General features: G+C 49.9%; 1 protein-coding gene across 11 annotated transcripts in view; it reads left to right on the forward strand.

Moving 5' to 3' along the window:
* Positions 1–21,499, forward strand: part of AGAP1 (ArfGAP with GTPase domain, ankyrin repeat and PH domain 1) — a 569,465-nt gene that overhangs the window by 270,551 nt on the left and 277,415 nt on the right. For all 11 annotated transcript variants that reach the window (XM_027537985.1, XM_027537986.1, XM_027537988.1 and 8 more), the window contains 3 exons: positions 6,315–6,442; positions 8,002–8,157; positions 15,864–15,956. In XM_027537985.1, coding sequence (XP_027393786.1) covers positions 6,315–6,442; positions 8,002–8,157; positions 15,864–15,956 — 377 coding nt within the window. The remainder of the gene's footprint in view (positions 1–6,314; positions 6,443–8,001; positions 8,158–15,863; positions 15,957–21,499) is intronic.

Below are 21,499 nucleotides of genomic sequence, written 5' to 3' on the forward strand. Positions count from 1 at the left end.
TGCCAAAAATGTCATCATGGCTAATGAAATTTTAAAAAGCTTAAATGCTTAACTGTGGTGTTGGAGAAGACTCTTGAGAGTCCCTTGGACTGCAAGGAGATCCAACCAGTCCATCCTAAAGGAAATCAGTCCTGAGTGTTCATTGGAAGGACTGATGCTGAAGCTGAAACTCCAGTACTTTGGCCACCTGATCCAAAGAGCTAACTCATTTGAAAAGTCCCTGATGCTGGGAAAGATTGAGGGCAGGAGGAGAAGGGGACGACAGAGGATGAGATGGTTGGATGGCATCACCGACTCAATGGACGTGAGTTTGGGTAGGCTCCAGGAGTTGGTGATGAACAGGGAAGCGTGGCATGCTGCAGTCCATGAGAATGCAGAGTCAGACATGACTGAACAATTGAACTGAATTAGGTGCTTAATTATGGATGTCACAGACATCGAGTGGTACCGTTCAAGGGGAGTGTTAGAGACACCCCTGTCCGGGGACCTCGTCCCGTAAGTAGAGAGCTTGAGGCCAGGACCTGGTGTGAGTGATCATGTGTTGGGTTGGGGAGGAGTAGTTCCTATACCCAGGCACTAGGGATTCAGGGCTGAGAAGTAGAATTGCAGCCTTCAGCACAGCCCTGACTGCTGTGCCCCTGTGTGTGTGTGTGTAAACATGCATTGGTGCTCAGTCAAGACCTGGGTAAAACACTAGCACCTGTGGGTATTTGGGGTGCAGGGTCCCCCTGGAGGAACCTCATGGTTCGAGAGGACAGCTTATCTAGGAGAGGTGATGCTCGCGGTATGGATTCTGAGGAGGAACTGACCGTGAGGTCTGGGCCATGGTGGCAGCTTGTGTAGTGTGTTGTGAGAGGTGTGGTGGGTTCTCTCTGGCATGGCAGTGGGCCGCGAGGCTGGAGGGTGGTCGCGTCGAGTTGGGATTGCCTCCTGTCCCCTCTGGGGTTCTGAGCCAATTAAGAGATAAGATCCCTGAGGGTCAGATGATTCCTTGTTATGGGTAAAGCTGTACCAGGCAATAATGCTCATCTGGGTTTTCTTGTGTGAAAACCAGAAATGGACTGACTTGGTTCCAGCAGCAGGGCAGCCCTCGCCTTGCCCCTGAGCTCCAGGCACATGGCTCCTGATTGCAGGGGTGGAGAAGGCACAGCCTGTCCCAAGCTGGCAGCCACTTCAGTCACTTAAGTGGGTCGGGCCTTCGCAGGAGGGCTTGGGGAGAGGTCAAAAGAGTTGGGGCTGTGGGTCCCTGGCTCCGTGGGAAGTAATAACGGGAGTGGAGAGCCCTCCACTCCTCCACATGGAAGAGCCCCGTTTTGCTGAGAACTTTCAGCTCTGACATCGGTGTGGTGACGGGACGTGTCGCAGGACTGTTAGTAGAAGCAGGTCAGGGAGAGCCTTACGAGGCTGCCTGCAGCGTGTTCTGTGGGCGGCAGTGATGCTGGAGACGGCAGGGACGGGGAATGGCCTTGGAGGCTGCCTGAGGAGCCGGCCACGGGCGGGTAGAGTTAGGGTCCAGGCAGTGGTCATGAAGATGAATTTATGAGAAATTCTGGTGGAAGAATCCATCTCTTCCGGCTCCTCTGTCCCTGCCCTGGCGTCGCAGGGGATGGTACAGTTAGAGCTGGGAGACGGCGTGAGACACAGGCTGGGCCACATGGATGTCGAGGTGCATCTGGAGCAGGGGTGTAGAGTCAGTCGTTGGGTCCACGGTCCCAGAAGCGGGAAGGACGCGGAGCAAGGCTGCATGGATTTGGGAGCCCTTGGCCGGAAGAGAAAACGGCAAAGAAAGAAGCCTCGAGGCACCAAACGTCCATCGAAGGAGGCTGCGAAAGAGGTTCTGCCAGAGAGGAGCCCTCGAGAGTCGGTGTCAGGGGAGGAGGAACCGTCAGTGGTGCCCAGGGCTGCCCAGAGGTCAAGCAGGAGGTGACCGGGCTTCCAGCTGGTCACCAGCAACCTTGGCAATGGCAGGTTTCAACCAAGGGCACAGAGAAGGAAGCCGGGTTGCGGTGGTCAGCACAAGGGAGGGGGCATCGGGGAGAGTCTGTGCCGGCACAGGGCAGAAGGGTGCACAGGCCCGTCCTGGGAGCGCCGGGGTCTGGTGGGGCAGTGTTGCGAGCACTCCTGGAGGCAGATGGACTGCGTCCGAGCCCCTCCTCTGCCGATGGCTCCCCCTGCCTCGTTTTCCTCATCTGCAAAATGGGACTGTACGGGTTAAATGGGTTAGTAGACAGGATGCTCAGGGCTTCCCTGGTGACCCAGCGGTAAAGAATCCTCCTGCCAATGCAGGAGACCCGGGTTTGATCCCTGGGTTGGAAAGATCCCCTGGAGAAGGGAATGGCAACCCACTACAGTATTCTTGCCTGGAGAATCCCGTGGACAGAGGAGCCTGGTGGGCTACAGTCCACGGGGCTGCAAAGAGTCAGAGACGACTTAGGTGCTAAACAGCGGCAGACATGATGCTCAGCCTCCTGGCCCGTTGTTCAGGTGTAAAGATCAAAGGTGGTGGGGGAGGGAAAGAAGGGGGAGAGGGGAGGAGAGGAGGATGCCCCCCAGATCCTGGTGAGCGGTGGACCTGACTCCCTTGAGGGGACCAGACTCATTCTTTCTGCTCCTCCTTCAGTGCAAATGATTTGAGAACCAGAAGAAGCAGAAATTGGGCATTAGGCCAGGTTTTAATGAGGTCTTATTTGGGAGCTATCCGAGAGTCTTATTTTTACACACTAATTAAAGGGTGTCATTTATCATCTCTCCAATAGAAAATTCAAAATCTGTGCAGAAAGTAACTGTGTAACTCGCTTTTTCTGGTTGCTTCAGTTCTTGAATCAACTTCTTTTTAATTGAAGAAGGGAAGTATATTTGTGAAAGTATAATCAAGGGCACAGCTGAAAACTAAAGATCTCAAGGTCATCACGCAGGTCGAGAAGGGGCCACTGCCAGCCCCCAGTAGCCACTCAGGCCTCTCCCAGGTCGTGGAAGTTGCTTCCTTATTTTTGAAGTTGCTACAGTGAGATTATGGATACAGTTAAAGGGTATCTATCACCCAAGTAAAACTTCAAAATTGTGGAGGGTGCGATACTTACTCACTCATTTGTTTATATTTGAGTGTATTTAATATTTTTCCCTTCCAGTTTGACTGAGCTATAACCAACACACATGTAAGGTACACAGTGCAGTGACTCAACTTGCATCGTGAAATGATATCGCAGTGAGTTTAGTGAACATCCACCACCTCATATAGATAAAAAATTAAAGAAATGGAAACATATCTTCCTTTGATGAGAGCGCCTAGAATGCACTCTGTTAATGACTTTCATCTGTAACAAGAGCAGTGTTGATTATGTTTTATCACATTGTATGTTAGTCCCTAGGAAGCGACTTTTAAGACAGCACCAAGCACTGCTGTTAGAATACCAGGTTGATGAGATTGGTTAGCGTCTGGTGGCGTGCTGCTGTTCATGCAGTCGCAAAGAGTCAGGCACGACTCAGCGACTGAACAGCAACAACACCTGGGAAGGGAAGAAACAATTTCAGGGTCTGCCCCCGACAGCATTTCAGACTTGGGCTTAGCTCCTGTGGCAGCTTTATACAAAAGCATGGCGCCAAAACTGGCAAAACATCACAGCTTGATGATAAAGGGTCCAGATCCTTTTAAGTCAGCTCAAGTGATTGTGTTTCTGTTTTATTCATTCATTGCATGTACTTATATAAAATATTTAACATTCACTTGTGGAGTGATTAAATGCAGACAAAACTCAGTGATTATAAAGATTGCCCAGCCAGTGTAATCTGAGGGGTAAGTAAGATTCATGTTTTAAGTCGACTGACCTTCAGATGTTCTGGATATCAGGCGCAGTTGATGGCTATAGTTACAGGAGAACAGATATCAGGTGCAGTTGATGACTGGAGTTACAGAACAGAGCCTCCCTGCTCTGGGACCCCATTTCCCTTGAGCTGTTACTGGGGAGGAGGCCTCATCCACGTACGTGGCCCAACCCAGCTCTGTGGCCACAGTGGGCGGGAGGCTTTTCACTGTGAAAAAGAAGGTGGCTCAGCCTCACAAAACAGTCACTGTGTCTCCTCGTCCTTCTTGAGTCAGATACTTCCATTGTCCCCTAGGAAGTGCCCCCCACTTTGATGGGTTATCCTGTATTTCTGATGCAGTCTATGTATTTTAGCACAAAATATTTGTAACTCATTTCCTTGCTTCCGTCTGTGGGTAGACATAAAAATAATGGTGAAATAAAACAAATAGAGTTAAAAGTTCTAGTTAGGCTTAAAAGAATGCTATGAGTTATTAGAGGCTGTGACTTCATATTTTGTTATAAATGTGGCAAAGCGGTAATTCCATGGACAGAAGAACCTTGGTACTTAATGTGTGGTTGATGCTTTGCACGGCCCTTTCAGTCCCCATGTGGGAGTCTTATGGGTAAAGGTTCTCTCTGCCCATGGACTTGCTCTTTCTAGCCTCCGTGTGAGGAGGAGAGAAAATTCTTTTCCATTTGGAGTGTCATAAAATGAGGATTTTAATAATGTGTTTGACTTGTTTTAGAAAGTTTCTCAACTCTGCCCCTTAGAGTGTAAAACACTTACCGAGAATGTCTATAGAGTTGTCCAAATAGTTTTGCCCTGTTTAATTCTGATGTTTACGCTTTTTCTGTGAGATTTAAGATGAAATCCTGTATGGTCATCCAACTGAATAGTAGCTCTGAGGTCAGGAGGAGAATAAAAATGCATTATTAGAGTTGATCATCAAAATAAAAAAAGTTCTTTATTTTTGTTTTTTTTAATGGAAGTAAATTGGCGGTCACCCTGACGGTCGTGATTGTAAGTTATTTAACTTTCGGTCTTGGAATCTCAGCTCACCTATACAGCACATGTTTTGCAGGTGTTGGGAGCTGTTCTTGGGTTTTAGTTTCGAGTTCGCATAATGATTTTTGAAATATTCGAATGTGCATCTTCAAAGACCCCAGATCAATACGCCAATGGCTTTGAAATGACAGAGTGCTGCGATATTCCTCTGTAATTTAAACATGATTAGCTGATGAAGGTTATGATCAATACACTATGGGAAGATAAATTAATTGATATCATCCTTTCAGGATGATAAGAGGCCTATCGGAGGTGGGATGTAACTGATGAGGCTGCTGTTTGGTCTCTGTGAGCCATTTTTTATATATTGCATTTCCACTTAATCATGTTTATACATCATTCATTTACATGAAAGCCGTGAGCTGTGGACAAACCAGCTCCTTATTAACACTGTATTCATTTGGACAAGAAATGATCCGCGGCCACTGTGTGCTCCTTCTGTGTCATAACCTGCTGCTGGGGGCAGTGCGTGTTCCTTTGCATGGATGTCTTTAAAAATAGCCACTCTGGGCAAAGACAAGGATTGAATATCATTGAACTTAATTACAGCTCGTCCCCAAAGACACACGTCTACTCAAATAAAACCTACAGTTATTCTCCTGTAGTGACACCTATTGGTGTAGGAAGAGTTTTCTAATCCTTGACTTCCTTTCCAATTAAATCCAGTATGCCTTATCAGCCAGCCTATTTGCCAGAAGTTATGACTGGTGGAATTTAGATTTGTATTGATTAAGATAAACTTTCAATGTGTGTAGCTGTATATTTAAATTAAAAAAAATATTTGAGATAATTACATGTCCTTGAATATAATTCTATGCGGTCACTTGTAGAGTTGAGAGTAATTCTTTAGGCTATGCAAAAATAAATAAATAAATAAAATAGATTTTTTGGTTCCCAAAAGGATTTGGTTTAAATTCCCCTGTCTTATTTAGGATGATTTTTGCTGCAAGTAATTGGGGAGAAAAAATCATTAGAATGATTTAAACAAGATAGATGTGTATTTTTTGTGGTTTACCTATAAAGCTTCTGAGGCAGTCTGCACAGGGCTGTCAAGGGCTTATGTCCCACCAAGTGTGGCTTCTACCCCCCAAGGTCACTGCCAGGGCTGCAGCTGGAAGGAAAAGGTCATAAGGGAGAAATAGGCCAAGGGCATCTCTCTTGAGGGAGCTTCCGGGATGCTGCCACATGACCCTCCTGCTGACATCCTATTGGCCAGGACTTGCCTGCGTGGCCACGTTTATCTGGGGGGCAGGGGGATGGACCAGGGGAAGCCCCAGGGAATGGCGTGTCTCTTCTGGTCATCCTGTGCTCGACTGAAAGTCGGGAATTATGTTAACTGTGGACCCGGGGGACAGTGGATGATGGGGGCGGTCCTGGGCCTCTGCCACGTGCCCTGGGTTTGGAGAGCGGCCTCACAGAGACCTCCTCTGTCTCCTTGCCCTCAGTTGCCCAGAAGATTGTCGCCACGAGGAAGAAGCAGCAGCTGTCCATAGGTCCCTGCAAGTCCCTCCCCAACTCGCCCAGCCACTCGTCAGTCTGCTCCGCACAGGTGTCCGCCGTGCACATCAGCCAGGTATGTCGGTCCCCTGAGAGGCTGGGCTGAAAGGCAGGTACGAGCCCGGGAGGACATGCCTGCCAAAGAGGGTGCTCACCCAGCTCCAAGGTGGATTTCCTGTTTGTTTCAACTTTGCAAATAACAGCGTGTCTATAACTCACATAACATCTTCAGAAACTGCTGTGGCCCAGTGGTTTTTATGGGAATCAGTCTTTAATGCTCCCATCTCCATGCTGTCTCTGCTCTTGATTTAAATGACCCCGAGTTGGTCCTTGTTCTCGTCTGCTTGTAGGCTGAGCAGTTGTGGGTAAATCTCATTGGCTCATCCCACAATATGCTTCAAGATGGTAGCAGTTCTGGGTTAGAGTCCCCTTTTCCCTTATGCCCTATGGAAACTGGTAACTTTTTTTTTTAAGTCTTTGCTGAATGTTACAATAATGCTTCCCCTGTTTTATATTTTATGGGGTTTTTTTGGCCACGTGTGTGCATGTCGGAACTTAGCTTCTCGAAGAAGGATCGAACCTACACCCCTGCACTGGAGTCTTAACCTCTGGACCTCCAGAGAAGTCCCGCTAGTATCTTTCTAGTGCAACATTTTGCTGTTTATTTGGAAGCAAATAATATATAAGTCACTTTGAAGAACCTAACCAAAATCCCAGAGAGGAACGGTTGGCTTATCTTTGCCTGCTGTCCTGTCTTCGGTTTACATTTCTCAGACAGGTGTTATGTTGATACTTTTTAAACAGATTTAGCGAGAAGGTTAGGCAGCCTCTGTTTGGTTCCTTGAGGAGAAGGGAAGTGCATTTACAGGAGGGCCCTACAAAGGTACCGTCAAGACTGTTAACGTCCCCACCACTGGCATCGACAGTTCTCTCTGAATTTTGAAGTACCTTCCAGATGCATCCACATTTCTAAGAGGTCATTTTCTTTTTTGAAAACTATTTTTTTTAATATAATTGATTCACAGCATTGCATTAATTTCTGCTGTATAGCAGAGTGTCATTTATACACGTATTAATACATACATCCCTTCTCTTTTAGATTCTTTGTCCATAGAGGCCATTACAGAGTGTTGAGCATTATTCCTCGTGCTGTGCAGCAGGTCCTTATTAGTCATCTTTTTATATATAGTAGTGTGTATATGTCAATCCCAGTCTCCCGATTTATCCCTCTAAGAGGTCATTTTCAAAATGTGAGTTCTGGTCCTCTGGGGCACAATTGTGCTCTTTCTGCCTCTAATCTAGCGCAGTGAAGGGACCACGGAAACCACTTAGTTCAACCAGTCCCTTCCTTTTTCAGAGGAAACAGAAAATAATTACATTTTCACTCTGAAGAAAAATTAAACGAAAGAGATTTCCCTGCCTTCAGTCCCTTTTCTTAGCTGAAATGACGCCGAGCTGATCGCTCTCTTCTAGAAGGACACCGAGCATCCTTCATGCCGATGCCACCAGCCAGTGGGAGGGGCCGGCGCGCCGGTCCGGCTGCACCTGCTGTGTGTGACTTACGGTCCCACGCAGGTGGTGAGTGAGGCTCCCGGGGCGGGTCCCTAACGCAGCCTTGGCTTCGGATCGTTGCAGACGAGTAACGGCGGCGGGAGCCTGAGCGACTACTCCTCCTCCGTGCCGTCCACGCCGAGCACCAGCCAGAAGGAGCTTCGCATCGACGTGCCGCCCGCAGCCAACACGCCCACGCCCGTCCGCAAGCAGTCCAAGCGCCGGTCCAACCTCTTCACTGTGAGTGTCCCCCGGGGCTCGGAGCGTGGGTCCCGAGACGGTCACCGAGTGGTCCTCTGGCCGCCAGGTGGTCAGGAAGGGCGCTGAGTTCCGTGGGCGTCTCAGAATATTGCGGGATGCCGAGGTGCGGGTGCTGAGCAAGCTGGGACGTGCTCAGTTGCAGGGAGTCAGAAACGAAGAGCCAGGAGTCGGATAAAGGTGTCCCTGGTCCTGCGACTCTCTTAGTCTCCCGTTAGACACGTGCAGGTGGCAGACTGCCAGGACTCCCCGCACGTGCGCATCCAGCCTTCGAGATGAGATGTGTAAGCCCTATAGGCGGACAAACCCCCTGCTCCTTAGGCTGGAGCGCCGAGGACTTCCTCGGGGTCTGTAGAGGCTCACAGGCCTGTCCACTTGGAATTTTCTTCAGAACCATATGCAGGGCTCTGGTGTGCATCAGCTCTCAGGGCTCAGGTTTATGAGCTCGGAATCTGTGCATGGGAACCAGGCGTGTATAGTTTTTTAAAAGCTCCCTGAGCGGTTGGGCTGTCCCCTTTACAACAGAGGACACAAAAGCGTGGCCACCCTGTCCATCCCCTTACACACAAAAGACATTACCAATCAATGGTGGAGAAGGCTTTGCAGTTGAGCCCAGAACTCCAGACTCAGAACTCGGGGCAGAGCTACTGCCATGCATGGCTGGAGTCATTTGACTTGAGAAGAACACTTTCCCTCCTGGGACTAGGTCTGTGCATTACGAGTATACAAGCTTTCAAACCAGGGCTTCTCATCCAGATGCTTTTGCTCTGCCAGGAATTTGGCAGTTTCTGGAGAAGTTGTCTCAGCTTGGGGTGGGATGGGGGGGTGTGGGCGTGGTCTTGCAGAGTTCTAGTCTGGGTACCAGCCACGGAGGCGTTCAACATCCCACAGTGCACAGGCTGGCCGTACAAAAAAGATGTCTCCAGCGTCCAGTGTCTTGTCTTAGAAACAAAAATTTGACTTGTCTTAGAAAGTTGCTCAACTCTAGCATACAGCGTCAGGGTGCTCTGTTTCCAGCCAGGTGATTTCTCCTCTTGGTTGGTCCCTGTGTTGGGAAGATCCCCTGGAGAAGGGAATGGCAACCCACTCCAGTATTCTTGCCTGGAGAATCCCACGGACAGAGGAGCCTGGCAGGCTACCGTCCATGGGGTTGCAAAGATTTGGACACGACTGAGTGACTGACCCTTTTTCTTGATTGATTATAACTGACTTCAGTGCAAAGAAGTTCAATATTTCCTGGCTCGAGCTAAAGGAGGCTTCTACAGAGGTAGCCACAAGTCTGTTATCTGACCCACTGCCCTGATTTGGAGATGGCAGGGGTTTTTTTGTTTGTTATTTTGGTGGTGCAGCACGTGGGATCTTAGTTCCCTGGACAGGGATCGAACCTGCGCCCCCTGTATTGGAAGTGGGGAATCTTATTGTTGGACAGCCGCAGAAGTCCCTGGAGATGGCGTTCTCCATGGTGAAGGAGGGCGCCAGGCACAGCGGATCCCCTGGCCCCCTCCACCATGTCCACGGCAGTTTCCCATCAGATGGTCTTCATTGCCGGGGTGTGTTGCCAGCAGCACGCACTCCCTCCTCACAACTGCTCCCTTCCTCAGCTCCTTGCCCCATGCCATGTAAGTTCCGGCAGCCGCTGCTGTTGGAGGGCCAGAGTGAGGATCAGACAGGCTCAGCCCCTGGCCTCCACTGCCTGGGGCTGTGTGACCTTGGGCAAGGAACTCAACCTCTCTGAACCGGAAACAGCAGTAGTTGCAGAGAGGTTGCTAGAAGATTCCCTGTAGGGGTGACGAGTCCTTTGCTTTCATTTTTATCTCACCACCCCACTGTTATGGAGTGACTTACATTAGTGCATAAGCAAAAGTGGCTGTAGATTGGGAGGGAGGTACTTAGGTGTGTGCAAAATGCAGGGACCTACCTGATATGCTTAGAGACATCCACTACGAGACGCTGCACTGTGGGATTTCTTCAGACACGCTGAGAACAGCAGCAGTCACCTAAACAGCACTCGTGGCTTATCCATCCACCTGTCACACGTGTGCACACCCAGGTGGGGGCTTCCAGGTGAGGCGGGGTCACCTCAGAGAACAGGCCGTGGATTGACCCAGGGCTCCGGGGACCTGAGGAGAGCCCACTGCTGAAGGCGCAGAGAGGGCAGGTGGGCCGTGAGCGGGACACCGGCATAGCAGGGAGGAGGGGCCCTGGAATGTGGGCCAGGGCATGTTCTGTGTGTTTGACACTTCTTCTAGGGCATGGCAGGACGGGACACCCAGGCTCACGACACCTCCTCAGGGTCACCTTTCTTGGTCATTGGCTTTGGTCTGTCTTCAAGGCAAGAGGCAAGAAGCTGGGAAGTCTCTTTGAAATGGGGCTGCTCCAGCACATTCCATCCCACACCTATGTGGGCACCTCTGGGGTCTGAAGGTGCTGGAAAGTAGTGTCCTGGGCCCTGCCCACTGGGTACCTGCCAAAGGAGACATGTTTAAGGCAGGAAGAAGCAGATGAACAGGTGATAACTGTTCATAACAGATAAACAGATAACTCAGGTGATAAGCCTGCCCTTCCCTGCTGCTGTCTGCACGGCCAGATTTGTTTTCCATCAGGCGTGGGTGTCGTCAGAGTCAACCTGGGTTCAAGAGGAGGTGGACGGGGATGGGGGTGCTGCCCGCCCAGAGGAGAGCAGACGGATGGGACCCCCACCTCCGCAGTTGGAGCCGTGCACACATGTATACACTGAGTCCAGGCGCCCAGACAGCGGCCAGCTGTCCAGGCCAGGTGGGGCAGGGCCAGAACCAGTGCAGACCCGTCCTTATGGTGACTGGAAATCCCCATTGATCGTGTCGTAATTAATGCAGCTGGTGATGGAGGCGAGGGCCTGCCTGTGAACCAGGGCAGGGTCGAGGCTCGATCTCTCCGTGTTGGAAAGTGGCCTGAGAGTAAATCCTTTCAGAAGCTGAATCCATTGCACTGTTGCTCCTAGTGGGAACAGGAATCGGGGTCATGAAGAAGCTACCTTCACGGCAGGTTTGCTCATGGCGTTGAAGAAGACTGAAAACCTGCATCTTCATCACTGCCAGCTTTGACACCGAACAAAGCGCCGGCGTGATGGTGATGGTGACGGGTGGGCGTTGCACGCTGAAGATCTCAGAAGTGATAACTCCACTAGATGTCAGTGTCACCCAGGGAATGACAAGAGGCAAATTGATTTCGAAATCGTGGCCAATTAAGAAACTAGATTCTCCTTGTTACCGGCTTGCTCCTATTCTTAAATATGTAAAATGTCATAACCTCCTCATCCCTGGCGATTGTTAGTAATCACTGGCTTCAATTAGCGAAAAGCGCATTTATTGAAAAATGTGTATTAGGAGGACGGAAGTGCCCTACATCGACCAATCTTAGTGAATAAAAACCCACTCAGGCTGGGACGGTAATGCCCAGATGAAGGAGCTTCGTTTTCCTTACTTACGAAGATCCTCCTAAAGAGGCCAGCGTTAATTAAGTTGTACACGCACCAGTCTGCAAACACCGTGCTTATAAATTTTATAAATGACCTGTAGTGTGCCACCCTGGGCTAATGTTCTTCAGTCCCAGATGCTTCTGTCTGTATACACACACATGCAAAAATAAGCAAAAATCTGAGCAAAAATAAATCACACACACCTTTTACAAAAGACTACAAACTTGCAGATCTCTCTTATAGTAGCAAGTTTTGTGTTCTGTTGGCAGTAGGAACCATCAGTCACTAATAAAAAAGCTGAATGATATTGTATCTTGCTTGTTTCTTTGAAAAAAAAATTATTTTGAAAAAAATATTTAAAGGCTATATCCATCGAATTCCTGCTTCTGTAATATATGCTCTTAGGATGAGTAGTTTCATAGCCCTGATTTATTAACATGTGGTTCAAATGTTTTATTAGTAAGTATTTTCAAACATACAGGAATTTTAAAACACATGCATATACTCACCCTGCAGCTCATAGACTGCGAGCATTTTTCTGCCACTGCTGCTGCTACTTCTAGGAATAACCCCGTCAATAGATAAAGAGTGCACCTCCAGAATATCCATCCCCCTACCCCCCCAGCCCCCCATCTGGGGATCGGCATTCCTTTGGATGCAGTGTCTGTTATCTGCGTCCACGGCTTAAACTCACTCCTCTATGTGTCCGCAAATTGTCCGGTGGACAATTTATAATCCTGATGTCACTTACATGCTTATTTCTCAAAGCTTGCCATATAATGCCGACACCCCAGAATAGAGCCAAGCATACCCAGTAACCAAAGATTGTGAAAAGCCATTACCCAGTTCATAGAGACTCTCTGTAAAAAATAAGGCAGAGGAATTGATAGCATAAATAGACCTGTTTGAACGGTATTTTGTCTTCTGCAGGGCAGGGAGCGAGGGTCCTGTGACGTGCGCTCCAGCAGGCTTGGACTCGCTCATCAGTTGCAGGGGGGAAGCCGGGTCTCAGTGTGGTAGCGAGGGCACTTGGCCGTGATGCTCCTTGTTCTCGGGAGCAGGCCGCTGGTGGGGCGCCCCTCACAGCTGTCTTTATCACCTGAGGGGCGGCTGAACGTGTGTCTGACGAAGGAGGTGGTGATTAGGTTTATCCTAGCCTTCCTTTCTGCTGCGTTCACTGTGCAGAGGCTCTGCGGTCGCTCTCCCAGCCCCCCGTGGCTTTCTGTGTTGGGTGTGATAAACTCTTGTTAGGGTTCTGGTGGTGTGCCAGGCGGGTGCCTTGCACACTCACTCCTGACCCCCCAGCAGCGGTACCCAGGGCAGCTTTGGATCTGACGCTTTCGCGGAGCCTTTTGAGTGGCATTGTGAGGCTGTGCTGTGGGTGCTGTAGTCTCAGGGCTGGCAGAAATAGCAGGAGAACTTACTGGGAATCCATACGTGCTGCGGTGTTTTATGTCCAACGGGTTTGTTGCAGTTTGGCTGTTGGATTTCTGTTTTATGAAATATATCACAGACTGCTGTACCAAAAGTCACTGTAGGATGGAGAGACAGTAAACCCTTCTGCCTAACAAATTATCACCACTCTGTCCATGAAGTTTTAGTTTTATGGTTCTCTCTAGCCAAGTGTGAGAGTCATCGGGAATTTCTGCTGCATTTTGGCGGGGAAGTTTTCCCTCAGTTTCTACCTCATTCATCTCAGGGTATGTCATCAGACGTGGAGTTTAGTTCCTGATCCTGCTTCCTCTGGAATCTGGAATTCTCTGACAACAGAGTGGCTGTGGAGACAGATGTGCTGCCTTGAGGAAGATGTTAATTTTTTTCTTTTAATGTTTGTTTTGTTAATTATTCTGATTAATAGAGAATAATGAAGACAGATTTCCAGATTTAGAAATTCAGAGTTCTTAAAATTCCAAAGTACCATTAGTGGTCTCTACTGATTTGAAACCATTTTAAATGTCATCCCTGTGAGCTTTGAAGCTCGTTTACAAATAGAAACCTCAAATTCCAGCTTTCTCATGAACTGAGACATAGGGGAAAGAGAACTTATATAAAAGCTGTTACATAGCTCTTACCGCAGGTTATTAATTAAACAGTTAATTAAAGAGAAAAGTGAGCCCCTAACTCTTTAAAGTTCATGACAAGGAATTACTTCCCACCGAGCCCAAAGGTTAAACATCACGTTCTTCATTCTTCCACCACTTTCTGTGTGTTGCTTGTTCGTTTCCTGGTACCTCTCTCCAAGCTTCTAGGATCCTAAAGAAAAGCAGGTGCGCAGTGCCTGGCTCTGAGTAGGTGCTCGGTAGATAATGCCAGCTTCTTAGCCTCATCAGGGAAGCCTGTCTTCTGTGGAGCCTGAGGGCTCGTTGCAGTCCCTGATCTGGGTTTACATCATGGGAGCTTTTCTCCTCATGCCCCATGACATCACTCCCTTTAATATTAATCTCACACCCTGTAAAACGGGATTTCATTAGCGCCTCGTTGCCGCACTGGACACCACAAAGTCTGCTCATTTCATATATCATCTCAGATTTGAAAAGCACATGGAAATGTTTCTCCATTTTCAATATTGCGTGAGTAATGTTCCCATTGAAAAGTAATGGAGTGGAGTTGTCACTTGTCAGCACAGTTATTAAGGAGGACGAGTCTCAGATCTTTCTCTCATAATAAAATAAATCTGTCAGAAAATCATCGTGCTCACAGTTTCTCATGCCACCAAGCGATGGGGACTTGGCTGTGGTTGTTCCTTCAATGTCCCCAGGTCATGGTGTCCTGGGGTGGCTTCCCTGGGGCCCCCGTTGACACCCTCCCTGCTGGCCGCCCTCCTCCTGGGCATGCACGCATGTCATTATTGCCAAGAAAACTGTCAGGAACTTGGCAAACAAAGCCACTCATTTTCCCCCAAAGTACTGATATTTTACCCCCAAAGAGATCTTCAACTTTCTTTCCCCTTGGTTATTTTCTGTGGTATCTTAACACTAGTTTAACTTTGAATTCGCTCTTTTCTGACTCTCCAGAAGCAATAAAAAGGAACGTTAATGGCAGCTCGATATGAATTAGGAGTATCCCGTTGAATTGCACAGCTGAGACGTTAATAGAATTTTTAAAATCCTTCAGATGTTAATTAAATATATACATTTATGTCACAGGTTTCCCAAACAAGCAGCGAGGAGTCCTTTTCTCCTCGGCTGGATTTAACTGCAGCTTCGGAATGTGTTTTCCTGTTGGGCGTTACTTTCCTGTATGGTCCATTGGTTTCTCGTAATTGAATTTTGAACTTCTTTGCAAAAGAATTAAAAGATGATTTTGCAGTGGAAAAGTGGGAAGGAAAGTTTAGAAAATTCCCTGTAACGTGATGGCTCGGTGACAATGGACGCACAGCAGTCTGTTCCTGGGATGTGTGTGCGTGTACATGGGTACACATACAGCCCATCCATGTGGGTACACGCACAGCTGGTACACGGGGGTACACACACAGCTGGTACATTGGGGTACACGCACAGCTGGTACATGTGGGTACATGCACAGCTTATCCATGGGGGTACACGCACAGCTGGTACACGTGGGTACACACACAGCTCATACATGGGGGTACACGCACAGCTCGTACACGGGGGTACATGCACAGCTCGTACATGGGGGTACACACACAGCTGGTACACATGGGTACATGCACAGCTGGTACACATGGGTACACGCACAGCTGGTACACATGGGTACACGCACAGCTAGTACATGGGGGTACATGCACAGCTCATTTATGGGGGTACACGCACAGCTCATCCATATGGGTACATACACACAGCTGGTACACGTGGGCACATGCACAGCTCGTACACGGGGGTACAGGCACAGCTGGTACACATGGGTACACACAGCTGGTACATGTGGGTACACACACAGCCAGTACACGTGGATACACACACAGCTCGTACATGGGGGTACTCACACAGCTCATCTATGTGGGTACATACACACAGCTGGTACACGTGGGTACACGCACAGCTGGTACATGTCGGTACATGCACAGCTCATACATGGGGGTACACGTGGGTACACACACAGCTGGTACACGTGGATACACACACAGCTTGTACATGGGGGTACACACACAGCTTGTGCAGGGCTTCTTCAGGGCCTATGTATTTTGCAGAAGCTATGCAGGTGGGTTTCACCTCCCCAGTCTGTGAACCGCAGCCCTTCCCCAAATGCTAACTTTATTTTTGCTTTTCAGTCTCGGAAAGGGAGTGACCCAGACAAAGAGAAGAAAGGCCTGGAGAGTCGGGCGGACAGCATCGGGAGCGGTCGAGCCATCCCAATTAAACAGGTAACGCGGCTCCCCCCTTGCCCGGCCCTGTAGCTGGAGACACACCCCGGGCCTCTCCTCGCCGTGAGGCTGGCTCGCGCGCCAAGGTTTGTTTGATGTGCTCCGCTGATGAATGTAGAAGTCACTCACTTGACATCAATTAGAAGAGGTTCCTGTGTGTATTAAAATAGGATCATTAGAATAAGAAGAGGGGAAATGTGACAACAGGCCTAATGAAGTGCAGTCTGCCCGCCTGCGTATGGAGTGCGTTTCGAGACTCGCTGGCTTCAAAGGCTGCCTTTGTAGCGCGGCTTTGATTGGGCCGCTGGCCGCCAGGCGACAGGGGTAAATCAGATCCCCGTACAAGAGCCCCTTGTGATCACAGGAATAGCCCGACGTGGCCCTAATTTGCTCTCGCAGACGGACATCTGAACACGGTTTCAGGCTGGTTTGCAGCAACGAGGCAATTAGTTGTGATAATCATAGCCGGTGTGTCAGCTGTGCGCTCTTGTTTGTAATTTGCTAATGAAGGAATTGTAACTTTGATTAGGTTCAGTTTCATTTAGACCTTATTATATAAAGGAACATTTACAGCTGTAATGTGGGGCCTTAATTAAACTTCCTCATTACACAACAGGACTCGAACGCACGCATTTGTTTTGGCCTATGTCGCTAGCCTGGAATCGGTTTTCATTAGCCCAGAAGCCGGGTACCAAATGACTTTATGTCTCAAGGAAAAGGGGAATTCACAAGACCTATTTGGCTGTGATAGTTCCCAGGGAAATGAAATGAAAGTGTTCAGCCTGGCAGCCTGGCTTCTGGAAATGCCGTCTTTTAGTTTGCTGAAGAAGGCCGGTTGGCTTCGAGTGTTTTCTGCTTAAGGGGAAGAGGAGTCAGTGGGCAGGATGACAGCTCTGCATCTGCGCTGGCACCTGGACACGTTCTCGAATCCTGTAGGAGCTCGTGTTGGCACTGGCCACCCTTCGGGAGGCCTAGAGTCTTTCCACTTGAAACAGGTAGCCTCCGGCTTCACTTGGGGACGGGGCAGTTTCAGCATGCAGGCGTGGGGCGGGCCCCGGCATCACAGGTGAGACAGGCGGAAGTCCACGGGGTTTCACAAGACACCTTCAGAGACGGGGGAACTGGTGTGTAGGCTGGCGCGGAGAACCACTGAGAGCAGTCTCCTTCCCTCCTCCTGCTGTTCGCACTTTTTTTTTTAATTGAAGCATAGTTGATTTACAATGCTGTGTTTAATTTCTGCTGTACAGCAAAGTGACTTAATTATATGTGTGTATACATATGTCTGTACATATATGTACACATACATTCGTATGTATTTATAGGGTGTGTGTTTACGGGGCTTCCCAGGTGGCGCTAGTGGTACAGAACCCACCTGCCAATGCAGGAGACGTAAGAAACTCGGGTTTGATCCTTGGGTTGGGAAGATCTCCTGGAGGAGGAAATGGCAACCCATTCCAAAATTCTTGCTTGGAGAATTCCGTAGACAGAGGAGCCTGGGGGGCTGCAGTGCCTGGGGTCGCAGAGTTGGACACGACTGAAGTGGCTGAGCACGCCGCTATATGCATGGTGAGCCCTTGGTGCGTGGAGTCCCTCCTTTTTCTGTGGAGTTCTCCAGACAAGACTGGAGTGGGCTGCCATTTCCTCCTCCCGGAGATCTTCCCGGCCCAGGGGTGGAACCCGAGTTTCTTTATGTCTCCTGCATTGGCAGGTGGGTTCTTTACCACTAGCGCCACGTGGAAAGCCCCATAAACACAGCCCCCTGACACACACGCACATATATGTATACACGTGTGTGTGTGTGTACATATACATGTGTATATGTTTGTCTGTGTTCTTTTCCGCCTTGGTTTCTCACGGGATCCTGAGCCCCGTCCCCTGCGCTCTACCGCGGGGCCTGTTGTTGATCCGTCCCGTGTGGAGTAACTGGTGTCTGCTCACCCCACACCCCCGGTCCCTTCGCGCGCACCCCCTGCCCCCTCCCCCTCGGCACGTCTGTCCTCTGTGTCTGTGAGTCCGGCTTTGACTGCTCCTAAAGGCTTTCTCTCCTGCACAGATGCAGGCACGGTTGCTTATTCTTTGTGCAATTACTTACTGGTAGAAACTTAACTCTCCACATAAGGCCATTTTAATGTGTAATTTTCATCCTGTTGATGCTCTTTCAACTAGAATTGGGAAAATCACTGAACTCTTTTCCTCTCATTTAAGATATCCATCCTGGGACATTTCCTTTCGGGGTGCTAGACCGTGTCCCCCGTGGGCTCAGGTGGGCGTGCCGGCCGCCGCCGCGGTCAGGCTGGTCCCCAGTGTGGGTGGGGCCTCCCTTCCCTCGGTTTCTGCCCTGCCCCGCTGCACAAGGCTTGCTGTACAGGCCAGGCTTTCCGTTTTCGTGCTGCTGGAGGCTGACAGTCAAGGGTAAGTCGGGTATTACCCTGTCCTGGGAAGCCTTTCAGTAGTAAATGTTCAAAATAATCCAGCTCACCCTTCAGTCGCGATCTGGTTTCCTGGGGCACCCTGACACAGGCAGCCCAGCCAGCTCCTGTCTCTCGTACCTGCCTGTGCGTACAGACGTGGGAAACCCGCGTCCCAGAGCCCGCACCTGGCGGGTCACAATCCCCTCGAAGCAGGACGTTCCCGGCCTTGGCCTCCACATTTGGGAATTGGGCTCCGGATAATACCGAGTCCCTTGGGACGCTGAGATGAGGAGATGCCAGAGAGGATTTTTAGATCCTGGTAAAACCAGATTTTCAGATTCATTGTGCTCAGGACATATTGGAGCCTTGCTGTGGGCCGCACAGGCTGATGTGCGTTTGCACACAGACGTATCGATTGATCTGTATTTTTATAAAGGAACAGAGACCGTTAGAGGTAGTCTGGACTCCTCAGCCTGCCAGGGATGACATCAGCTAGTAGAAATGAAGCGAGAGGATTGTGGAGGATGGAGCTCAGTTAGAGCAGCACCTGCCAGAATGTTCTAGACACTGCAGGCCTGAACGATTAAGTGACTGCTTAGTATTTGCTAAGCATTCACGTAATATCTCTCTCAACCCTCAACATTGCCACAGTTGACATAGCTGTGTTATCTTCATTTTTAAATTAAATCCTTGTGGTGCAAGCATGCACCCATGCACCCTACACTGCCTGTTGGCCAGAAGCCTTCAGGAAGCTTAGGAAGGGAATTCCCTGGCAGTCCAGTGGTTAGGGCTCTGCACTCTTACTGCCGAGGGTGTTCGATCCTTGGTCGAGGAACTAAGATCCCACAAGCGACACGGCACAGCCAAGAAAAAAGAAAGAAAGCTTAGGAAGCAGAGTTACATGCCTTGAATTAAACGTGTGGCCCCAGCCTCAGACAAATACCTCGTGCCCAAGGAGAGGAATCTTCTGAGATATGCCTACAGCACCGCACGTCTGTGGGGACACAGGTCCTCGCATGTCTGTCTGGGGTTGCCCGGGGTCCCTGCATCCCGTCTCCATTGCCTGTTCTTCCCACCAGCATCTGAGCCCCTGTCTCCACGCTCCGTCCCCATTAGGGACTGGGTCCGTGTGTTGGGGCCCCGAACCCCGGCTCATGGGCCCTAAAGACAGAGAAGTCCTCCTCCTGAGCCTCCGGGTCTTCCGCGGGGCTGAGCTGGGGGTGGCTTTGGGACAGGCCGGTATGTTTGATCATCACAGGCTCTGTCTCCACCCCAGCACACAGGAGTCTTGTCGGGGGCAGTTCAGGACACGGGTGAGGCTGTGTCTCCATCACGCTTGGCAGCCTGATGCGTGTCTTTGCAGACGGAGCGTGTTCCGGTGGGTTATTTTAACCACGTCCAGCTCACGTTTTACAGCTCGCCCGTTGGCTGTGAGACGGAGGCTGTCCTCAGCCCAGCGTGGGAGGAGCTGTCCACGGATGGTGGGCAGTGATCCTGTCTCCCCTCCTTCCCCCGTGAAAGCTTTCTCATCGAGAATGTGACTTGTCTTCTGCAAAATAACTTCCATTTTTTGAGGACCTGGGCCCACCTCCGCGTTCTTTGTCCTTTCTGAGTCTCAGTGGAGATTCAGTTCACAGAAGTCTGCTTCTCCTTCTCCGTCTGCCTTTCCTTCCTCCTCCTCCTCCTCCTCCTCCATCTGCCTCCTCTTCCCAGCCTCCTCCTCCTCCTAAACTATGACGATCAGGTCTCTTCGAATAGAAATGTAAAAGCAAAAAGCAAGGAAAAGAAAAAGCCAGGGCCCGGCTCAGCGGCGAGTGGGCTTGTCACGTATTAATTTTTCATTGCTGTGGAGAGTTGCACATACATAATCACTTGATTGCAGTGGGAGTTAGGGAGCTCCTATGGTGTCATTTGCATAAATCTTGTTAAGTCAATGGCAGTTAATGAAGTACAAATGAGCCCGGAGAAGGTGACATGCAAATCGTGGGTGGCAGATGGGAGGTCTGTTTGGGGGACGGCAGCTGTGTGCTCTTTTTTTTTTTTCCCTCTCTCCCGAGTTTTTTCATCTCTGTACGATGGTCCATATACTCAGCCTGTCCTGTTTTCCTTCTGGACTCCTCCTGCCTCTGATGTTCACCCTGAAAACACAGACCTCAGGGCTTCACCTCGCACCCAGTAACACACACTAGAGTGTGAACATTTGAATTTGTAGAATCTTGGATGAGAGGGTTAGATATCATCACCGACTCGATGCATGTGAATCTGAGCAAACCCCGGGAGACAGTGGAGGACCGGGAAGCCTGGCCTGCAGCAGTCCGTGGGGTCGAAAAGAGTCAGACACAACGGAGCCACTGAACAACAGCGATCTTGGTCAGTTGATCCTGCTCACACCGTTGAAAATGCCTGGACATACCTTTTGTATGTGAGGACAAAAGGGAAACAAGCAAACGCCCCACTGAGTGTTGTCTCGTGGGGTCTCAGAGAGTGAGAAAGTGAAGAACACTGTCTGCTTTATCACGCTTCTGTCTGTCTGTCCTTCCTCCCCTGCAGACAGACTGATGGTGTTTATCTGGTCAAGATCCCTCCCAACCCCCGGCCCCCCTTGACAGGTGAGCCCTAAGGGATGGGCTTCTGCAGGTTAGTTGGGCGGGGAGACTCCAGAAGAGCACTGTAGATGCCCCCCTGTAAATCCGGCTGCAGCAAGGACCCCTCAGAGTCTGCGTGGACCCCCTCAGCAGGGCCCCACAGGCCTGTCTGGGTTGAGGCTGGGGTGCCCCTGGCCTGGTGGCTTTTGTCTTGGAGATTTAAGTGCTGGCAAGGCTCAGAGAGCTGTTAGAGATTAACAGGCAAAACACTGCATCTGCTTGCTTCCTGCTTTCAGAATTTTTTTTTTTTTAATTTCGTCCACCGGTTGCTATTTTGGAAGAAAGAAGTCCCTGATGTCCTTGAACAAACGCAGGCAGAGCAGTGTGTGCAGGGAGCTGGGCTGCGGCAGGCCCGGGAGCCGCCCGCTCTGTGCGGCCCTAGCTCTGCCTGGTCCAGCCTGGGGGCACTTTCTCGGAACCTGGGTCTGAGGTGCTGCTGGAGACCCAGGTCAGCTGCTTAGTTCTGGGATCCATGGAAACACCAAAC

Source organism: Bos indicus x Bos taurus, chromosome 3 (assembly GCF_003369695.1).
Source record: "Bos indicus x Bos taurus breed Angus x Brahman F1 hybrid chromosome 3, Bos_hybrid_MaternalHap_v2.0, whole genome shotgun sequence".
Classification (NCBI taxonomy): domain Eukaryota; kingdom Metazoa; phylum Chordata; class Mammalia; order Artiodactyla; family Bovidae; genus Bos; species Bos indicus x Bos taurus.